At 44.0% G+C, this 20,462-nt stretch overlaps 1 protein-coding gene across 4 annotated transcripts; it reads right to left on the bottom strand.

Moving 5' to 3' along the window:
- Positions 1 to 117: 117 nt before the first annotated feature.
- On the bottom strand, positions 118 to 13,364 carry GTF3C2 (general transcription factor IIIC subunit 2). Of its 4 annotated transcripts, XM_065891117.1 has the most exons (18): positions 13,118 to 13,364; positions 12,633 to 12,954; positions 11,753 to 12,038; positions 9,828 to 9,922; positions 8,944 to 9,021; positions 8,699 to 8,797; positions 7,386 to 7,613; positions 7,100 to 7,211; positions 6,786 to 6,894; positions 5,453 to 5,478; positions 5,139 to 5,268; positions 3,015 to 3,159; positions 2,746 to 2,907; positions 2,475 to 2,562; positions 1,705 to 1,833; positions 1,258 to 1,410; positions 1,000 to 1,107; positions 118 to 686 (listed from the first exon to the last, which is right to left on the bottom strand). In XM_065891117.1, the coding sequence occupies exons 1-18, from the start codon at positions 13,362 to 13,364 to the stop codon at positions 468 to 470; spliced, it is 2,736 nt and encodes a 911-aa protein (XP_065747189.1). In that variant the 3' UTR covers positions 118 to 467. The 4 variants fall into 4 exon arrangements, with proteins under 4 accessions (XP_065747189.1, XP_065747193.1, XP_065747191.1 ...); XM_065891121.1 differs by lacking the exon at positions 7,386 to 7,613 and having other exon boundaries at positions 468 to 686; XM_065891119.1 differs by lacking the exon at positions 8,944 to 9,021 and having other exon boundaries at positions 468 to 686.
- Positions 13,365 to 20,462: the final 7,098 nt, after the last annotated feature.

Below are 20,462 nucleotides of genomic sequence, written 5' to 3'. Positions count from 1 at the left end.
GTGTTGCGTACTCTAAAGAGGAAGTTAGGAAGGCAGTAATACTGGATCCTGGCATATAGTCAGACAGGAGCCTTTATGCAGATACCCTTTCCAGTTCTCCAAACACCCACTCACATGTGGTCTCAAAAACACCCAGTACCTTTACTTAGTTTTACCCACTTCACAATATGCTCAATATGAGCAGTTTGACTCCCAAGCCTAGGTCAGGCCTGAGTGTTTCTCGTGAGCCATAGTTTTATGCTGAGGAGACTTGAGAGTTTGTGGAGGGAGAACCCCCTTGCCCGCGGGGGGCCGTGATGACAGAAGAAGTCTGTGTAAAGAGGGATCTAAGGAGTCCTGGGGAGGCAGGTCTAAAGGTCCAGGCCTGGCAGCATCACTGTCCAGGAAAGCCCCAGTTCCTATGGCTGTGTGCACGGGGCCAATTGTTCTCGGCAGACTGCATCCTGAGTGTTCTGTGGGGACCACGACTAGGGACCAGGCAGAAGGCGATGGCTGGTTGGAGGGAAGCCAGGCCCTTTAGTGGGGGAGGCCGGCTGGAACATAGCATTGAAGTGGGCTCGGCTTTCAAGCTGCATACGGTGGCCCAGTGGACAGGTGAGCGCACGGACAAAATGGATCCGAACTAGCCCTGACTGCCCCCCAGAGACCAGCCATCCATAGGAGTCCAGGTTTGGGCTGAATCGTACCTGTGAAGAGAAAAGAAAACAAAAGAGATGCTCACAGTTGTTGCTTTAGGGTGAGTCTTAGCTCTAAGAGCAAAAAAAAAAAAAAAAGCCACAAATCTGAATGGATAGGAGGACCATGATGGGGTTAGAGGTAGGAATGAGAAGACGATGAATGAGGTATGTCTATCCTGCTCTGGAGGATGAGAGTGCCGGAGCTGTTTCCCCCGCCTTAACCGTCTCCATTACCTTTTCATCTCCCATTTCATTGCTCACAGGCCCAGAGTTGGGAGGAAATGAGATGAAGGATGGCGAAGATGAGAGATAAGGTTCCTACCTTATGAATAGCTTCCAGCTGCAGCCGGTCCAGGCAGAGCCGTGTTTGCCCCTCTCCCTCCTGCATGCGCAGCATTGGCTCTCTGTGGGGCAGACCGTGGAATGAACTCTGGGGAGGAGGGTGTAATAGGAGAGAGAAAGAGAGCAGCTTCTTAGTTTTGCATCTTTCTGCTGGGACTCCTTAGGATTCCCTACTATACAAGGACTCAAGTGTTTTACTTTTTCTAATGCCACACCCATTCTCCTGGCCTCAATTTACCAAATCTGTGTCTTGAAAGAGCAAGTAGTGATGGTTGACGGTTTCAGCGTAAGTTCGAGCCTTGGGAGGGTTGGGGGCCCCAGATGAAGCAGAAGAGTGGTCCTGACCTTCAGGACTGTCCTGATATGGCATCAGATCTGCTTTATATATAGGCTAGAAAGAAGAATGTTAGATTAGGTTCTGTAATACTGAAGACTGAATAAAAGTAAAAGAGAAAATTGGTTTGGAGCAGGAAAGACTGTAAGTAGTATGTTTAAACACATGTTCAGATGCACGAGGGTAGGGGAGATTATGTACACCTCTATTCTAAGACTTCCAGGGAGAATGTCAGGGCTGGGAGACCTAGTACTAATTTGTACCCTGCTGCTAATTGGTAGCACTAATTTGAGAGGTCATGTGGATTAGGACCCAACAGATAGTGCTGCTATTAAATATTCATATACGTACGAATCTTCGATCTACAGGTCGTTTGACATTTATTGGGTTCAGTGCCATATCAGGCAATATAGCTGCAATGAGCTCCCCAGATATATCTCCTGCAGCTATTGTCCCGAGCCAGTCGGATCCTGAAAGACTCTAATAGGAAGAGAGAGATATTTTTCATTCATTCATTCATTCACTCATATTTATTCAGTTCTGTGAACTGGTAACAACTTCACAGTCTGAGGGGGGAGAGACATATTCGCACAAATATGAGTTTATCATAACCCATATCCCTGAAGATACAATTACCACACACCTATCTTCTCCTTTTATCCAAAACTACTGCCTCTGGGACTTCCCCAGTGGTCCAGTGGTAAAGAATCCGCCTTCCAATGCAGGGGACGCAAGTTCGATCTCTGGTCAGGGAACTAAGATCCCACATGGTGCGGGGCAACTAAGCCAACGTGCGCCACAACTACTGAGCTCACGCGCCTCAACTAGAGCTCATGTGCCCTGGAGCCTGCGCACCACAACTAGAGAAGAGAAAACCCGCACGCCACAACTAGAGAGAAGCCCACGCGTCGCAACGAAAAAGATCCCGCGTGCCTCAGTGAAGATCCTGCGTGTCACAACTAAGACCCTACGCGGCCAAAAAGAATAAAACAAATTAAAAAATATTAAAACAAAACCAACCAACCAACCAAAAAACCCACTACTGCCTCTTTCTGGCCACCATTAGGTGAGTAAAGGGAACGTTTTCCTGTGTAATGAAGGTTTAGAAGAGAGGGGCTCACCCAGACAGTGCCTTTTCGAGGAGCAGTGAAGTAGGCCTTGAAACCAAGGTAACCAGCATCAATATAATGAATTCCACAGAGTCCATAACTGTAAGAGAAAGAAAAAAGAAAACCTTCCTTTTTCTACGGTTAGATTCATTTCTTCCCCCACAATTCAAACTCTCTCAGTGAAACAACCCTCAACCCTCCTCTCCTCACAACCATCTGGCACAGTGTACCCCAACCCTTAGGGCCTGTCCCCAGAGCTCCTCCTCTCTCCATCCTGCCGTACGAGGCATAGCAGTTGTCCTGAGCCACAGTGACACCATTGTAAGGGAGCAGCCAGGCCAGCTCTGTACTCAAGAAGCGCTTGATAGAGTTTATTGGTTCATAAGGTCGTCGAAGGTCCCAGAATTTGATTTTCCGGTCACTCCCTGCAGAGACTAGGAAATGACTGTGGGAAGATGGGAGAAGAGAGAGAGGATCAAATCTGAACAAGCCTGGAAGAATCAGCCTGTCCCAGTCTTCACCTCCCACCTCCACAACTCTCCTATTCTATACCTGTTAGCTTTGCACCATTGAAGGGTACGCACAGCCTGGTCATGGGCTAGGAAACACTGGAAGGGGTAGAGCTTCAAGGAGCCATCAGAGAGCCGTATCCGCTGCAGAGGCGAGTTCGTGGGAAGGTTCCAGAAAACCACCATGCCTGAGGTAGGGACAGAATGCATAGGTATTAGAGCCAGGTTCTCCCTTCTTGTTCTAATTCCTTTCTCTGGCTCCTAGGGTCTATGTCTTCTACTCTCAGACCTGATGGATTATGAAAGGCTATAGAGATCATGATTAGCTAGTCAACATTCCCTCCACGGTTTAAAGACTCAACCTGATATTTTTAGTTCCAATTCTCATCAACATAAAAGTAATAGCTTAGTCTGAGCTCTGCAGTTGAAAGATAGGTTGAATGAACCCAGTGTCCTCTACTCCCTACTAAATAAAAATAAAGGGATTTTTAAAAAAGCATAAACCTTCCAGGACAAGGGTTGGCAAACTACAGCCCATGGGCCAAATACAGCTTGCTGCCTATTTTGGTAAATAAGTTTGACTGGAACACAACCACACCCATTTGCTTACCTAAGGTCTGTGGCTGCTTTCACTTTATAATGGCAGAGTTGAGTAGTTCCAACAATGGCCGAACAACCCACAAGGCATAAAATACTCACTATCTGAACCTTAAGAGAAATGTTTGCCAGCTCTGCTCTAAGGCAAAGAGAACAGGCAAGGAGCCAAAAGCAACAAAATGTAGAGGAATAGAAAACAAATGGACAAATAGAAACTAACTCAGCTGATCCAAAACAAGCTGACCCCTGACCAGGCTGGCAGAGGACGAAGTAATCAAAAGTATAACTTTGATAAAAGTGAAAGACAAACTAAAGAACAATAAGAATTTAATAAACAAAAGTGGGGGGAACCGGGACTTCCCTGGTGGCGCAGTGGTTAAGAATCTGCCTGCCAACGCAGGGGACACGGGTTCGAGCCCTGGTCCGGGAAGATCCCGCATGCCGCGGAGCAATGAAGCCCATGCGCCACAACTACTGAGCCTGTGCTCTAGAGCCCGTGAGCCACAACTACTGAGCCCACATGCCTAGAGCCCGTGCTCCACAATAAGAGAAGCCACCACAATAAGAAGCCCGCGCACCGCAAAAGAGTAGCCCCCGCTCGCCGCAACTAGAGAAAGCCCCCGCGCAGCAACGAAGACCCAACGCAGCCAATAAATAAATTAATTAATTAAAAAAAAAAGTTGGGGGAAGCATGTGAAGCTAAAACCCCTTTTATACATAAACTCAGGAAATGTGGCATCTATGAGCCTTTTTGAAAAAACCTGACAGTGAATTACAGCTAAGCAACGTAAGTAATTCGGCAAATGGAGGGGGAGACCGAGATGAAAGGACTGGTGGGGCAGGCAATCATTTTCAATATAGAGTTAAGATTAAGTAACTCTGGGAATTAAGACAGCAAAACAGCACTGAGTACCACATAGTTGACAGTGTAAGAACAAGACCACCAAAAGAAACACAATTAGGAGATTGTGAGAAGGATGACAGGAAGCAGTGTACGAGTGCTAATTCCCTTATCACCCTAGCAGAAAGTCTGCTGGCGTGTCTAAAAGTGAAACTGTCATTTAAAAACAATAACAACCTAATAATGCCAATTACTTAATGTTATTTATAATTTTTTACCTTTTTCCTTTTTAATCTTAAAAGTATCTTTATGGAACTAATCTCTCTGTGGTGAAAGAACATTTATTGGGACCTTAGCTAATTTTTCAGTTTCACTTGCCTTTTCCTTCCATAAAGTTAAAGTATAATTAAACTTAATACCTTTTAATTTAAAACAGTATCTAGAGTATGATCCCATTTTTACAGAATTCTTTATCTCTCCATCTAATCTTTTTATCTTTATACATGCATAGAGAGCAGCATGAAATGATATGTATCTACTCAATTATTTCTTTCTGAGTAGAAAAATTCTAGTGACTTTTTTTCTCTTCTTTGTATATTTTTACACTTCATGAAGAGTTACAAGTATATAATGGCGAACACTGAATCAAAAAGGAAACCACAACAGAAAAACAAGCATATATAAAAGTTTCAAGAGCGGTAGCTCCTTATGCTCTGCTTTGCTTTTCACCATTATAATATCCAGCAGCCAGGTGGTGGTGGGGCCGGGTGGGTATCCAAGCCAGGCTAAGGCACTGACCACACTCAGAGGGGTCTGATGCTTGCATAGACCCCACCTGAAGGGTTGCCACACATTGGACCTGCAGGGACAGGAGAGACAAGGCTAGGGTTAGGGATAACTACTGTTTGGAATAAAGGCTCCAATCCTTGTTTAATCCAGCAGGAGGTGGGAGATTTTTCAGGTGGAAGGAGACTCACTGTGGAGTCAGTAAGGGAGGCTCAAGAAGATGGAGCCTTGGCTAAGGTAGCAGGTTCCTTACTCACCTTATAGATGGCAGGCTTCACTGCATCTGTGAGGGAAGAAGAGCAGTAACTGACACTCTGCATCCAGAGGACTGAGGTCCTAATTAGGCCTTGCTCTTAGGCCAGCACCCCCGGCCCTTTCAACCATGCCCTTCCCTCACACTCTTCTCTCTCTACCATCAAATGTATGAACCTGCCTCTATCTGCCCCCCAGATTCTCCTTTCCTCCTGTTCTATATGATAGCGCCCTTCCTCCTATCAGAATGGCTAACCCCTCCACTCGGCTCTCTTCTCATCCCCTCCTTTTCCAGAGCGTGGCTCATTTGGTTACCCTTCCCCTTCTCCTGCCTGTCTACTTTCTCTCCCCCTATTGGGTCACTCTCATACTCACATGTAAACATGCACTCTTGTCTTCTATCTAAATCAAATGAACAAACCAAAACCTTCCTTTACCCATTCTTCTTCTTTTTTTTTTTTTTTTGGCCGTGCCACGCAGCACGTGGGATCTCAGTTCCCTGACCAGGGATTGAACCCACGCCCCTGCACTGGAAGCACGGAGTCTTAACCACTGGACTACCAGGAAAGTACACCTTTACCCCTTTTTCACCTCCAGCCACCGCCCTATTTATATGATCCCCTTCACAGCCAAACTTCTGAAAGAATTGTCTATACATTTCTGTCTTCACTTCCTCACCTCCCACTCCCTCCTCAGCCCACTCCTAACACCAGACCACCGAACACGGGATTTCTCAGGGTTCAAACCTAGGTGCCCTCTTCTTTAATTACTCAGTGCTGTTGAAAAAGAAATAAATTCAACCAAATAGGAGCTGCATTTCCTGCCCCTTCCTCTTTATGTTCACCTTCACAAAGGTGAATATAGAGGGAGAACTCTATATTCTCTCCCTCTCTTCACAACAAAGAGAGTGTGTTTACGTGTATGTGTGGTGGTGAGGGCAGGAGAGGTGGAGGACAGGATCTGGGGAGGAAGAGGAATATGGCGGGGGAGACAAGCCTCAGGCGCAAGCCTCAGCCTTCAGCAGCTCTTTACACAGCCAATTAACTGTAGTAGCAAGAGGGGGAAGACCTGAGAGCACAGGAGAGCAAGGAAGGGGGGGAGATAAAAGCTAATGTGCTGAAAGAGGGCAGTTACAAGACTGCAAAAGAGAGGACTGCGTGCAGGCTGCCAAAGAGAGAGGTCAAGAACAACACGTGTGAAGTCAGAATGGGAGGAGTGACTTGGTAAGGCTTTGTACTGGAGAGACTGGGCCTGGAGGAGTTTCAGGGGAGACAGACAGGCCCTGCTAAACTGTGGCCACAACTCCAGCAGCCCCATTCTCCTTGCTGTGCTACTCACCTAGGGGCTGCTGAGCCAGCAGGGCCTCGGGATGGGGCAGACTGAACAGCAGCACCTTCCCATCTGAGCAGGCAAGAGCCAGGAGACCCAACCGGGGCAAGAGAGGAGCCTAGAGGGGGAGACGAGATCTGCACTGAGGCTTGCTGCCTTCAGGCACCTCTCAGAAAACTTTTCAGGTTCTGGTCCCTGAAAATATGATATGGAGTTGCTGGAAAAACTCCACCCACCACTCTCTAACCTCCCTCCCTCCCAGAGCCAGCCCCTTGGTCCTGGCTCTGAGTCCTAGGGCCATCCCACAATCAACTGGGAGGTACCTTCCGAGGGGTGCCTGGAAGTTCCCACGCTCCACTGGGGCAGAACTTGAGGTCCCAGATGCAGCCGTGGTCACAAGCAATCCCATAGACAAAGTGGGCTCTGTTGCCAGGACTGAGGAGAGAAAGCATGTGGGGAGAATGGGTGGGAAGGAGGGGCCTGGAGCTGCCAGAGCCTGCGCTCCCCTTGTCTCAACCCAATCCGAGCCTTGCCCCCTTCCCCTGCCCAGCCCCATCCTTCTCTCCTCCTCAACCACCCTCCAATGGCAGTGTCCCAGCCCCACCTCACCAGCTTTCTTGCTGCAAGGTCCCAAGGTCCCAGAGCTGGAGCAGCCCAGGGCCCGAATAAAGCTGGCTCAGTGGGTGTGTCTCATTCATGTCAGGGCTGGAGAAAAGAGCCACATACTGCGAGGCTGCTGCCCCCTCTGGCACTGGGCACCAGTCCAGAGCCCAGAGCGGTCCCCCCGTAAAGAAAGACACATCCCAGCGCTCTGGGTGTGCTGTGATAGAGCTAAATCTAGAGAAAAGTCAAAGATGGGATGAAAAAAGGAGTTAATAAAAGGTAGTAAGGACTTCAGTAGATGAATGGATAAATAAACTGTAATACACCCAGACAATGGAATATTATTTCACACTAAAAAGAAATGAGCCATCAAGCCATGAAAAGACATGGAGGAACCTTAAATGCACATTACTAAGTGAAAGAAGCCCACCTGAAAAGGCTACATACTGTGTGATTCCAACTGTAAGATATTCTGGAAAAGGTAAAACTATGGAGATAGTAAAATGATCAGTGATAACCAGATGTGGGGGAGGTGGAGGATGAATAGGCAGAACTGACTATCTTTAGGGCAGTGAAAATACTCTGTAAGATACCACATTGATGGATACATGTCATTATACATTTGTCCAAGCCCACACAATGTACACTAAGAGTGCACCCAAAAGTAAACTATGGACTTTGAGCTATTATGATGTGTCAGTGTAGGTTCATCAACTGTAACAAATGTGCCACTCTGGTGAGGGATGTTGATAATGGGGGAGGCTGTGCATGTGGGGGGCAGGGAGTATATGGGAAAAACCCTCTCAATTTTGCTGTGAACCTAAAACTGCTCTTAAAAAAGAAAAAAAAAAAGTAATGCAAACAGAATGGGAGCTCCACCTGGAGCTCCTGTGAACTGACTTAAGCAAGCACCAGAACACCAGTCACAGTCTACAAGTGAAACCAGTCCTGGCCACCATCTGTATCTTCCTCCTTTCCTTCCCAAAGTCTGTCTAGTCCTAGGCTTACCTTCAAAGATGACAGGTTGTGCATTCTGGTTTACTACAGTATTCTCTCTAGGGCCAGTTTGTCTAGGTCTATCGGAGTAGATGTGACCTTGAAAACTGGTTTTACCCTAACCTCCCTAGGCTCCCTCAGTCTGGCCAGCAGCGATAAGCACTGCACATTCGAGGGGGCTGACCAGATCTAGCCAGCACTCCTACCCTTGGGACCAATTGGACCAGCATTAAGGGAAGAACAGGGCCAATCTATCATCCCTTTCAACATCCATTTTTCATTTTCCTGTCTCCCAGAATCAGAAAAAGAGGTGCAATCGTCACCTGTTTATTCGGTAGAGTGTGCCATCTTCAGGAAGTCCTTCACGTTGTACAGAAAACAGTGGCGACTTCTCCTCCTGGGGCAGGTAGTGAGCTGCCTCACTGGGGGAGGGCAAAGGGAATAACCTAAGTTTGGAAGAGTTTCATCCATCCTGGGATTCCCATTATAAATCTAGAGTCCTCCGTTACCCTTCTGTCTCCAGTGGTGTCACCCCCTCCTAGATTTCAAAGATGTTTCTTCAACTTACAGTTCAGATAACAATTGCCACTTCCAGGCTAAAGGAATCCATTCCGCAAACTCCCAGTATGAATGCTTCTGTTCTCGGCTGGAGAAACAGAAGCATCATGAATGAAGGAAGAGAGAAATTCTAGAGCAGCGCTGCCCAACAGAAGCAGCGCTGCCCAACAGCAGCAGCTCCCAGTGATGGGAGCGATCTATTATCTGTGCTGTGTAACACGCTAGCCGCCAGCTGCAAGTAGATACTGGGCACTTGAAATGTGCCTAGTGCAACTGAGAAACTAGACTTTCAATTATATGTAGTTAATTGAAAATGAAATTTAAATGGCTTCATGCAGCTAGTAGCTACCATATTGGACAGCACAGCTCAAGGGCTCTCGCCTTGGACTTCCTTCGTGGCGCAGTGGTTAAGAATCCACCTGCCAATGCAGGGGACGTGGGTTCGATCCCTGGCCCGGGAAGATCTCACATGCTGCAAAGCAACAAAGCCCATGTGCCACAACTACTGAGCCTAGGCTCTAGAGCCCGCGAGCCCCAACTAATGAGCCCGCATGCCCCAACTACTGAAGCCCACGTGCCTAGAGCCCGTGCTCCACAACAAGAGGAGCCACTGCAAGAGAAGCCTGCGCACCGCAACGAAGAGTAGCCCCCGCTCGCCACAACTAGAGAAAGCCCGCACAGCAACGAAGACCCAATGCAACCAAAAAATAAAATAAAATTAAATTAAAAAAAAAAAGAGCTCTTGCCTTTGGAGCAGTGCCTTTTAGTTATGAATGTCTTCACAGTGTTCTACCCTGCAAGTGCCTTCCGCCCTTCCCACAGCCCCACTGCTAGATAGTCGTTTGCACTCCTCCACCACCCTTTCATCCTCAGCCCCCATTCCCCAAGTCTCACAGGTCCTTGGTGAGATGAAGGCACTTCCAAACAGGAGCCATGATGTGATTTGGTAAACCATTGGGAGCCACTCCCCGGCAGTGTGGCTTCTGCTTCTGAGGATCAAATTGAAGAAAGTGTAAGGGAGAGAATCTTATAAGCTGGAGAAAGTCCCCAGGAGACCGCTTTCCCAACTTTTACTTTTCTTGGCATTACTTCCTCTCCAACCTTTTACCTATCAGCATCTTAAAAGATTTGTATCTCAACCATTACAATGACTTCTTCATCTTCTGCTCTTATTCCTCCATCAAAACCGCAAAACCTGCTCTCTGTTTTCTGTTCATCTTCCTTGGCATGTCTCCATGGCACCTGATTCAGAGGACTCCTTTTGATTCTTGAAACTCCTGCCCTATGGGGTAGTCTCTCCTTATTCCTCCCATGTCTCTCCTTATTCCTCCCACGTCTCCTTCGCAGGCTCGCCCTCCTCTGATCCATTTGGTCAGTGACGGTATTTCCCAGAGTCCCTCTGTCTCCTCAGCCCTCAATACACGTACTCCTGGTAATTTCATCCTATGTCTCGTGGCTTTGACCACCATTTTAATGCCTGATTATCAAGTCTGCATCTTAGTAAATGTAAACGTTACTTAGTCTCAACTTTTCTACAAATTCTAGACCCAGTGTGGTGCTGAAACATATTAGAGCCTGAGGCAAAAGGGAAAATCAATTATATGGTTTCTATCTTTATTTAAATTTTTGATATTTTCTTCACCACAGAGTTGTTGCATTAATTTTGATTTTTAAAATGTTGCATCGAGATATTTATCTTGATTACTGGGGGTTTTGGTGCTCCCTTAAATGTTGCATCTGGGAGAAGTAAGGCACTGGTCCCATATATCTGACTGGCAAAGAGACGTCTCCAGAAGGATGGCCCTTGATCTACCAGCACCTCCAACTCGACATGTCAGAAAGTAAACTCATCACCTCGCCTGCCCACCTTCCCCCGTCCTGAGTCCCCCACTCTTTCTGTGTGTCCAGGTTCAGTGTATGAGAGCACCATCAAAGCTGGAAATTCTTACTCCTTCAATTCCCAACTGCTATTAATTCTCTTATATATCTCCTTTATCTGCCTCCCCGTCTTCTCTTCCTTCACTGCTTAATTTAGGCCCTTACTAACTCTGGAGAACTAGAGAACTGAAGCTGTCTTCTTTATTGTCAACTGCAAATTAATCTATTTTCCTAACTGATCATGTTATTTTTCTACCTAAAAACCTCTGTTGTATAGAGTTTCTGTTTGGGATGACAAAAGTTTTGGAAATGGATAGTGGTGATGGTTACACTACATTGTGAATGCACTGAATGCCAATGAATTATACATTTTAAAATGATAAATTTTGTTTTATCTACTTTACCATAATTAAACACACACACACACACACACACACAACCTTTGTTGGCTCCTATCAGTTTTAGTCCTTTCATCGTCTCTAGTTTAATCTTCCCCACCACTTTACCCCAGGCCCTATGCTGCAGCCACAACCAATTTCTGGGAAAACCATCCTCTCTGGCAAACTTCTATTCCTTTCAAGACCTAGCTCAAGTATCATTTCTCCATGAAGTCCAAGCAGTTAATCATCCTTCCTCTATACGCCTAAAGCAGATTGTTCACTCCTGATGCAGCACTTATTACACTGTGAGCTTTGTAAAGCAAGACCTTGTCTTATTCATGCTTGTGTTTCCTAGCATAGAGTAGATGCTCAACATATGAACGAATAATCTTGTTTAGTTACACCCGTAGCCCCTACAATCTCAACTGTGTTTGAAGTTGCTCTTTTTTCCTTTTAGCTGTTTTGGCCATCCTAGTTACTAGGCCAAAGCTTCCCTTCTAGGCATCCTGCTGACCCCCTAATAATCCTGCTATCCCCATTCACTCTGTCTATTCAGGTTACCCCTGAAGTGGATGCTCGTGCGGTGCTTCGGGGCACTGTAGGCTCAGGGTCAGACGAGCTCTCGCTTGGGGCCTCACTTTCTTCTCCATCTTCAGCCTCAACCTGGAGAACGAAGTCTTCGTCCCGTGCAGTGTCATCCTCTTCTTCTCCATAATGACAGGCTGCCTGCTGCTGGCTCTTCTTGGGTTTGGTGGGGCTGCTCACCTTGGGGCTCTCAGGACAGGACACTGGAGCAGGCAGGGCAGTTGAGAGCTCTTCAGCCAGTTCCTGAAGGTACAGAAGTGCCCTGTAGGATAGGGCAGAGTCAGAGCAACACTCACAGACACTTAACCGAGAGCCCACTGTGCCCGACACTTGGCTGATTCTTATCTCACTAGATTCTCCCAGTGACCATGTGAAGTGGCTATTAATTTCCCTTCCCCTTTGATAGATGTAGAAACAGAAATCCAGGAAAGTTAAGTGACTTGGCCAAGATGATTCAGATCACATATGTGGAATCTGAACCCAGTTCTTCTGACTCCAAGTCCAAAGCACTTTTCACTCTACCACAGTCAAAGATCATTGAGGGCAAAGGGAAAGAACGGAAGGGCACATATATACTGACACATATTGGGCAGTAAAATTGCAATGAAGACTTGGAGGACATTGTGAAAAATGCGATAGGATATGAGGTACAGAAAGGAACCTCCCAGATAGACAAATTTAACCACAGATAAAATTGCTGTGGTAAGAGCTAGAAGACTGCTCAAGTCCCCAGATCCCAGACACCACCCCTGCTTACCTGACACCTCATCACAGTCCACTCATCTCTCCAGCATCTGCCCCACCCTCATCCCTTCACCCAGCCCCCCTCCACCAAGCTGTGCCCCGAAATCCTTACACTTGGGCAGCCCTTCGGCGGGGTCGTTCCCCAGGAGGGGTCTCAAAGTCCTCAGGGGGCCTCTTTGGATGTGGAGACTCTGGCTGATCTAGGCCTTTTGACAACTTCAGCAGTAGCAGATCTGCCTTGGACTTTCGACCTCGTTTCTTAGGCATGGGGGTGGACAGAGGGTTGGACTGATCTAAGAGACCAGGAACCCGAGGGGCTGATGGAGAATTAGGCTGCTGGGGCCTTTTGGGGCCTTTCCGTGTCCTACCACCTCTCTTCGGGCCAGGCTTTGAGGCCCTAGGCTTTGGGACCTTTGACATCTCTGAAGAAAGATCTGTAGAGAAGAATATGGGTCTGTGAGATGGGACCAGAGCTCAAGCCTCTTTGGAACAGATTACACCATACCCAAGTCTGTAAGGTCCTATGAGCTCAACCTGCTCTCGTTCATCTTAAGCTGAGCATGGGGAGATAAAAAGCTGAAAGGTCAAGGGACATACCTTGCTGTTCCAGTCTGGAGAGGGTTTCCTGTTCTGGAGGGAGCCTCCTCTCATCAAGAGAATCCTCAAATCCAGGCAAAGGGGTAGATAATGATGTCTCTATGGAAGCCTCCACACTGGTTGTTTCTGAAGAGGCCTTGACATCAAGCTGTTTTAGCACCTCTTGTCCAGGAGAGTCTACCACAGTCATGTTCCCCACGGGGCCGGCCTCCTCCAGAGCAACACAGCCGACCCCGTAGGGCTCCATCAGCACCCCCTAAAATGGCTGCGCCTGCATATAAGAGACACACAAGTGAGTAGAAGGTAAAAGCTATTTGCACTGGCTCAGATTTTTCTACTTTCCTGTCTTTCTCTTCTCACAACCATTTCTCCAACCTCCCCCCACCTTCCCCACCAACCAGAAATCCAAGCTCTCTGACCATTCATTCATTCAGCAATAATTACTAAGCATAGTCTATATGTCAGGCACCATTCTAGGAACTGGTAACATGACAATAAGCAAGACAGACAAGGTCCCTGACCTCACGGAACTCACATGTTAGTGGAGCTGACAATAAACAAACAAGCAATAATAAAGCTACCATTTATTAAATGCTTACTATGTGCCAAGTATTGTACTAAGTGCTTTATTTAGATGATTTAAAGTGAGTGAACAATTATTTAACTACTCTCCCTGAAACCCAATGAAATGAATCATCCCCTCCCCCTCAAAAAAAAAAAAAGAGAGCGAGAGAAAATCACCTGTTATGAATGTAGGAAAGGGCCGCAAGTTTCTAGAATAGACTATAAGGAATAGCTGCCAGATGCTATACAGTTCACATCAAATTGAAGGAGGACAGGATGACTAGAGCTGACATCCATCTTTGTGAATATTAGTCAAGGTACAGATTTATTTAAGAATAAGTAATTCTCTAGTGTCCTGCTAGCAATCTTTCAGCTGGATGGGGGAGGTGGTAGCCTATGAGACAATTAAGGAACATCCTACTACATTAAGAGACCATTTCCACACTGAAGAATAGACTAAAAAATGGTCATGAATCTTCATTTTCTTCAAACCCAGGAAACCAGCTGTGCAACCATGGACCAAAGTAAACTGACAGAGATAAACAACACACTGACTACCAAACCAAAAACCTGAGCAACACAGAACTCTGCAAGGGCCCAGTTTCTGGCCAGAATAACCTACTTGTCTGTAACAAAAGGGAAGAAATAGCTCAGATCCCAGGAGGAACCCCTCCATAGGTCTATATATGTCTTAAGGATAAAGAACTCATCAGCCTCAGTGGAAAACTGTGCTAATACAAATACCACAAGAAATATCATACAAATTAAAGTTTCCAACTGTCTCTCTTGAGGAAGCTACAGTCTATCATTATAAACTATAAGGATACATTATAACATCATATGCTAGGGATATAGTATAACACTATCAAGGTAAATAGAGGTCAATGAGAATCCACCTACATTGTTCTCTGGTAAACAGCAAACCCTGAGAGAACTACTCCATTCAAAATTAGTAATAAGCAAAAAGGATCCAATGGGACCTATGCATAGTTACTATGGAAAGAATATAAAGGACACAAATGAAAAAGGTGAAAAGTACCCTTTCAAAGAAAGTCTCCAGAAGACAAGAAATTTTCCAACAAAAGCTTCTATTCTTTCAAAAAAGCCAAAGAGACTGTGGAATCCAAGATTCAAGAGACCAAAGAAGAAATAAAACAATGGCTAGGCAAAAAAAAAAAATGAGCTGGCAGTCATAAGGAAAGAAACTGAGTAAAAGAATAAAATCAAAGAAATGAAAACCAGAGAAGCAAAATGCTGAAACTATACATACTACTGAAAAGACAATCAGTGATATGAAAGACATGTTTGAAAAAAACCACACAGGTTGTAAAGAGATAAAAGTGATTAGTGAGAAGATGATATGGATGAAAAGAGAAAGTGGAAAGCCAACATATGAATAATTGATGTTCCTGAAGAAAAGAGAAGAAAAATGGGAACAGAAAAAAAACATGTTCAAAGACCTAACAAAAGAAAATTTCCTGAAATGAAAACTAGAAATGTGTACTTTCCTAACATAAAGGAAGATCTCAGTCTATAGATCAAAAGGGCTTATGGTGCAAAAGACAAAAATCAATAAATACTCATTAAGACCAAGAAATACAAGTGAAGATACTAAATTTCTCCTACAAAGAGAAAAAAAAAAAAATCAGGTCAGCCTCAGAGTTCTCAGAAACATTTGATGCCAGAAGATAAAGAAACATGAAAAGGATCAAGAGAATTCTTTACTTAACTGTCATTCATGTAAAGGTAAGGGGATGACATTCTAAATATGCAAGTTTCTAAAAAAATACACTTGAAGACCTAATTTAGCCAATGAAAGATAAATCAATATAAAGAACTTGCTAATGGAGAAGTTGTGTTATTAAAAGGCTGGCAGTAAGGATTTAACCCAGTGACACATCATTAACTGTGGTAACTACAGGTATAAAACAGATTATAAATTAAAAATTTCAATGTCCCACAATGTAAAAATACCAGTATTCTGATTGTAGTAGATTGGGGCAAAAGAAGTTCTTAATTTTGCTTCTAAGGCTGACAAATTGAAAAATATAGATTTACTAATACCATTTTTTGGGGGGGGGGGTGCACCGTGTGGCTTATGGGATCTCAGTTCCTGGACAAGGGATTGAACCCTAGCCACAGCAGTGAAAACCTGGAATCCTAACAACTAGGCCACCAGGGAACTCCCTACTAATACCATTTAGATGTTTAATAGAACTAAAAACAGTATACTATATTGCTTCCAAAATACCCAATAGGGCTAAGAAATGGAATTTTTTAAAAGACCACATAATAAAAGATCATTAAAAATAATGGAAGCACACACACACACAAAGAGAAAAGAAAAAAAAAAAACAACACAAGGGTGACAGAAACAAGATAAATAAAAGGGATTTATTACAGGGTATTAAATGGTTCACATCAGTGGTTCTCAAAGGGTGGCCCCAAAACTGGCACATCACTTGGAAGTCAGTTAAGTGCAAACTTCCAGTCCTACCCCAGACCTACTGAATCAGAAACTCTGGGATGGGGCCAGCACTTCATGTTACAGCAAGACTTTCAGGTGATTCTGCGGCATACTCAAGTTTGAAAACCACCTGCATAGAGGATCACTGGAAGGGTTGGGGAAAAAACGTTTAGGAACAAGTACTTGTCAAATTGACAAGCTGTTTACAGCTGCTGGTTCAAGAACCACATGGCTTCTCCTCTGCCATGGTGGGGAGCCAGAAGCTGGATCAAGAAGCCCCTGCCATAGCTGATGGCTCCATAAATAAGCTGCTTCTGCAATAATCAGAAAGTGACCAACTGAGGAAGACTCTTCTCTGGCTCCCAGATCCAGAGCCGTATCACTGCCACTATCCGCAACAGCAAAATGCATGCCTTCTGGCCTGCCTCCTCTCTAAACTCAAGTCCAAATTTGAGTTCCTCAAGAGCACATTTGATTGGCAAGGCCTAAATCATATTCAGAATCTTGGATGGAAAAATTCCAGGCAATGAAATTTCTAGCTTTCCAGGCTCTCAGATGGAGGGTGCTCATTCTCTCACATCCCACTTACCCCAGGGTAGAAAGTAGGATCAGTATTTTCTCAATTCCTCTCCAGTGTCAATTCTTGACCAATAGTCCTCCCCATCTTGTAAAAACTTTGTTCCTTCCAAGCTCGTAAAGTTCAGCTAAATCACTGCTAGTCACTCCACTGTCACACCTGAACCTTGTCAGCATATAAAACCTTTTAACCTCTAAAATCACTAAGACACCCAATATCTGATCACAACCTCCCATCATTACAGCTAGATTGCTCAACTACTATCACTATATCTATTCTTTAACCACATTAATTAATCCACTGATCTCTCCAATTTCTCCCTATGTCAGCCACAAACCATCTAGTTTAGACTTCTTTATTTTAATCAGACTCCTGTTGATATTACAAACTTCCTTTCTTTTTGTTCCACAGGCCCGGCAAAATTCAAGCCTGGATGAACCAATCACCCATCTTCTCCACGGGAGCATGTAAGCTAGTTGAGCACTAGCGTTCTAGTTGAGCACTAGTTGAGCACACGTTCTCTCTAATCAGCTCCCATACCCTCTCTCCTCCAACGTCTGATACCCTAGTCCTCAGCAGATAACTTAACCTCAGATTTCTTAAACGATCAAAAACCATACTTCAATTTCTTGTCAGATAACCTAACACTCCCTGCCTCTGAGCCCCTCATCCACTTTCCAAAGCCAAACTTTCCATTTGTGTTCTAGCCCCATGCCCCCTCCTGCCCCACCGAAAGAAAATGAAGATGTTTATCCTTTTCCTTTCCATTGGCTCCTTCTAAACAGAATTTAACGGGAATTCCCTAGTGGTACAGTGGTTAAGGCTCTGCGCTTCCACCACAGGGGACACGGGTTCAATCCCCAGTGGAGGAACTAAGAACCCGCATGCTGTATGGTGCGCCACCCCCCACCCCCGCCAAAATAAATACAATATGTGCCTCCCCAAAATAAATAAATAATATAAAATTAAAAAAATAAACATTTAACTATTTTTTAATTTTCATCTTAACACAAATACAACTATCCTTCAACCCAGTTCTCCAACTAATATCCTCCTGCCCCTCACAGTCAAACTTTAAGAGCTGTCTGCCCTTGACGTTTTAATCACCCTGCTGCATCCTAACTAGGAGATTGCCCTCAACTCATCACTGAAGCTAAAGTGATCAATAACTGTTGTGTCAATTAGTCCAATACTCTTCTCAGTCTCATTTAACTTGACCTCTCAGCAGCACCAAGGCTCCTTACCACTTGTTTCTTGAAACATTCTCTTTTCTTGAGAAGCAATTCAAGTCCAGTAACCTTCCAGATGTTTACAAAATTTCCTGTCTTTTACAGGTGTCTTACATCTGTTTGGTAGCTTTTTTGCTTGTTTGCAAACTCACCACTTTTGTCTCTCCAAAGTATTCAGTTTTAGTTTGCTTTCTTTTCTTTTTTAGAATTGTTTTTATAAAATCTGTAGTTGATACAAAATACTTATAAATAAGTGTAGAATATAAAGAACAACAATAAAACACCTGTATATCTGCCATGTTTCAACTTACTTTTAATAGAAACAGTAACTCTTACATACTCAAATTTCCTTAAAATTTAAATATATGTCACAATTATATAAACATAGTGACAAATCAACTTATATTAAAAATGTTCGAACCAACACAATGACTCTTGGCAAACATTCAGTTCAACTACTTAGAGTGACCGGGCCTATAGGAAAAAAATCTACAGGCTTCGAGAATTCAGTGTGCCATGGGCATCAGTAAAGTATGTTTTATGCAGGAAATGGAGAATGTCAGTTAACAGAGGGAGCTAGTTAAATGGAATCAGTTAAGAGAATTTCTACATGTCTTAAAGATTTTTCCATATCATTTTTCCACATACATCTTTTTCATTCTTCTTAGTTACTATATGGTGTTCCATAGGATTATAGTTTATTTGGGTATTTCCCATTTAATGGACAATTGGATTATAATACTATTACAAATAATACTGCAGTGAATATTCTAGTATAGATCTCTTCATTAATGAGAAATTATTTTTCTAGAATAATCATCTGAAGTGGAATTACTGTACTGGGTTAAAGGGTATACACATTTCAAAATTTAATAGATACTGCCAAACAGGTCACCAAGGTGAAAAGCAATTTATACTCTTACTAACTGTAAAAATGGGTATACCCATTTTACCACCCCTTGTCAATCTTTGATTTTTGCCAGTCTGATGGGTGAAAGAATTCTTCCCTACTGTATTTATTTGCATTGTCCTGGTAATAATTGAGATTAGCAACTCCTTTTTATATGTTGGACATCTGTCTTTTATGAATTGCCGATACACATAATTTGCCCATATTTCTATAGGACAAATTGATCATTCCTTATTTATCTGTGCAGTTATTTATGTTGCAAATATTTTCTCTCTGTATCTACCTTTTAAAAAAACTTTGCTTATGCTTCTTGCTAAACTGAAGTTAAATTTTATAAGTTAAATTTCTCAGTCTTCTCCTTTATGGCTTCTGTTTGTCTTTTTTTTTTGGCCATGTTGCATGATGCGGGGATCTTAGTTCCCTGACCAGGGATTGAACCCGTACCCCCTGCCGTGGAAGTGCAGAGTCCTAACCACTGGACCACCAGGGAATTCCCCTGTTTGTGTCTTAAAAAGGCATTTCCTACCCCACTGATATAATATCAGAATATAAGATATCTTCTTTTATTTTCTTCTAATAATTTTTCTAGTTTTGGATTTTACATGTAGCTCTTTAGCCCGTCTGGAATTTCCTTATCATAAGAGATATGGGTATTTACTTATTCCATATCTATCTTCCTTAAAAGTTTCATGAGATAGGGCTCTTGTCTATCTGACTCACTATTGTATCTAGAACCTGGTACGTGGTAAGCACAATAATTAACCTTTGTTGATTGAACAACTAACTTCTCAAGGTACAAAAATCTCTATAAGGATTCACTTCTCAAAGAAGGCATGGCATTGGTGGTTAATTTCCATTTTTGACTACACAATGCAAATCCTGGGCACAAGTTAAGGATGTTTAGTAAATGTGTACCAGAGTTTATAAAATTTTGCATCGGCACCCCAACTTGTCTGGTTCCCATGCTGCTCCAAGGCTGCCAGCCTGATCTCCCCAGATGTGGAAAATGATTAGATAACACTGCTCCTCAAGTATGGAGTTACTTTACACACACTGTTTGGTCTAATACATTGTCTCCCAAAGTGTTCCTATGGTACAACTGGTGGTATGCAAGATGATTTCTGAGATACAAAAATGAACGATTTTATTTGACTAATTGTGTTTTTATTTTAACTTGTATATATAAAAAGAAAACTATAACTAGTCCATGAAACCCATGGTTTCATCTACATTGTTTAGATCAAGACTAAAGCACTTAAATCTTAAAATTAAATCAATTTAAAGAAAATTACTAAAACACTACTACAGTTGATAAGAAGGGGTGGCCAAAAGAGACGAAGGCACAGGAATGACAGATTTGTGTAACAATATGCCCCTGGGGCTATAAGCCTTGGCCATACCCTGCACCCCTCTAACGAAGTGAGTTACCACGGGTGAAGCTGGTGAGTTACCAGAGGTCCCCCACCTCTGCCTTCCCCAACAGAAAGCCAAGTTGCTGCGGGATAAAAGGACTAGATTGGGAAACATAACTGGCCCCTGGCTGCGCCAATGAGGTTGCAGCGCGCGGGGCACAACCCCCAGGGTTAGAAGAGCCTCAC

This window comes from Phocoena phocoena, chromosome 14 (assembly GCF_963924675.1).
Source record: "Phocoena phocoena chromosome 14, mPhoPho1.1, whole genome shotgun sequence".
In the NCBI taxonomy this organism is placed as follows: Eukaryota; Metazoa; Chordata; class Mammalia; order Artiodactyla; family Phocoenidae; genus Phocoena; species Phocoena phocoena.
This window is presented reverse-complemented; position numbering and strand designations above follow the sequence as displayed.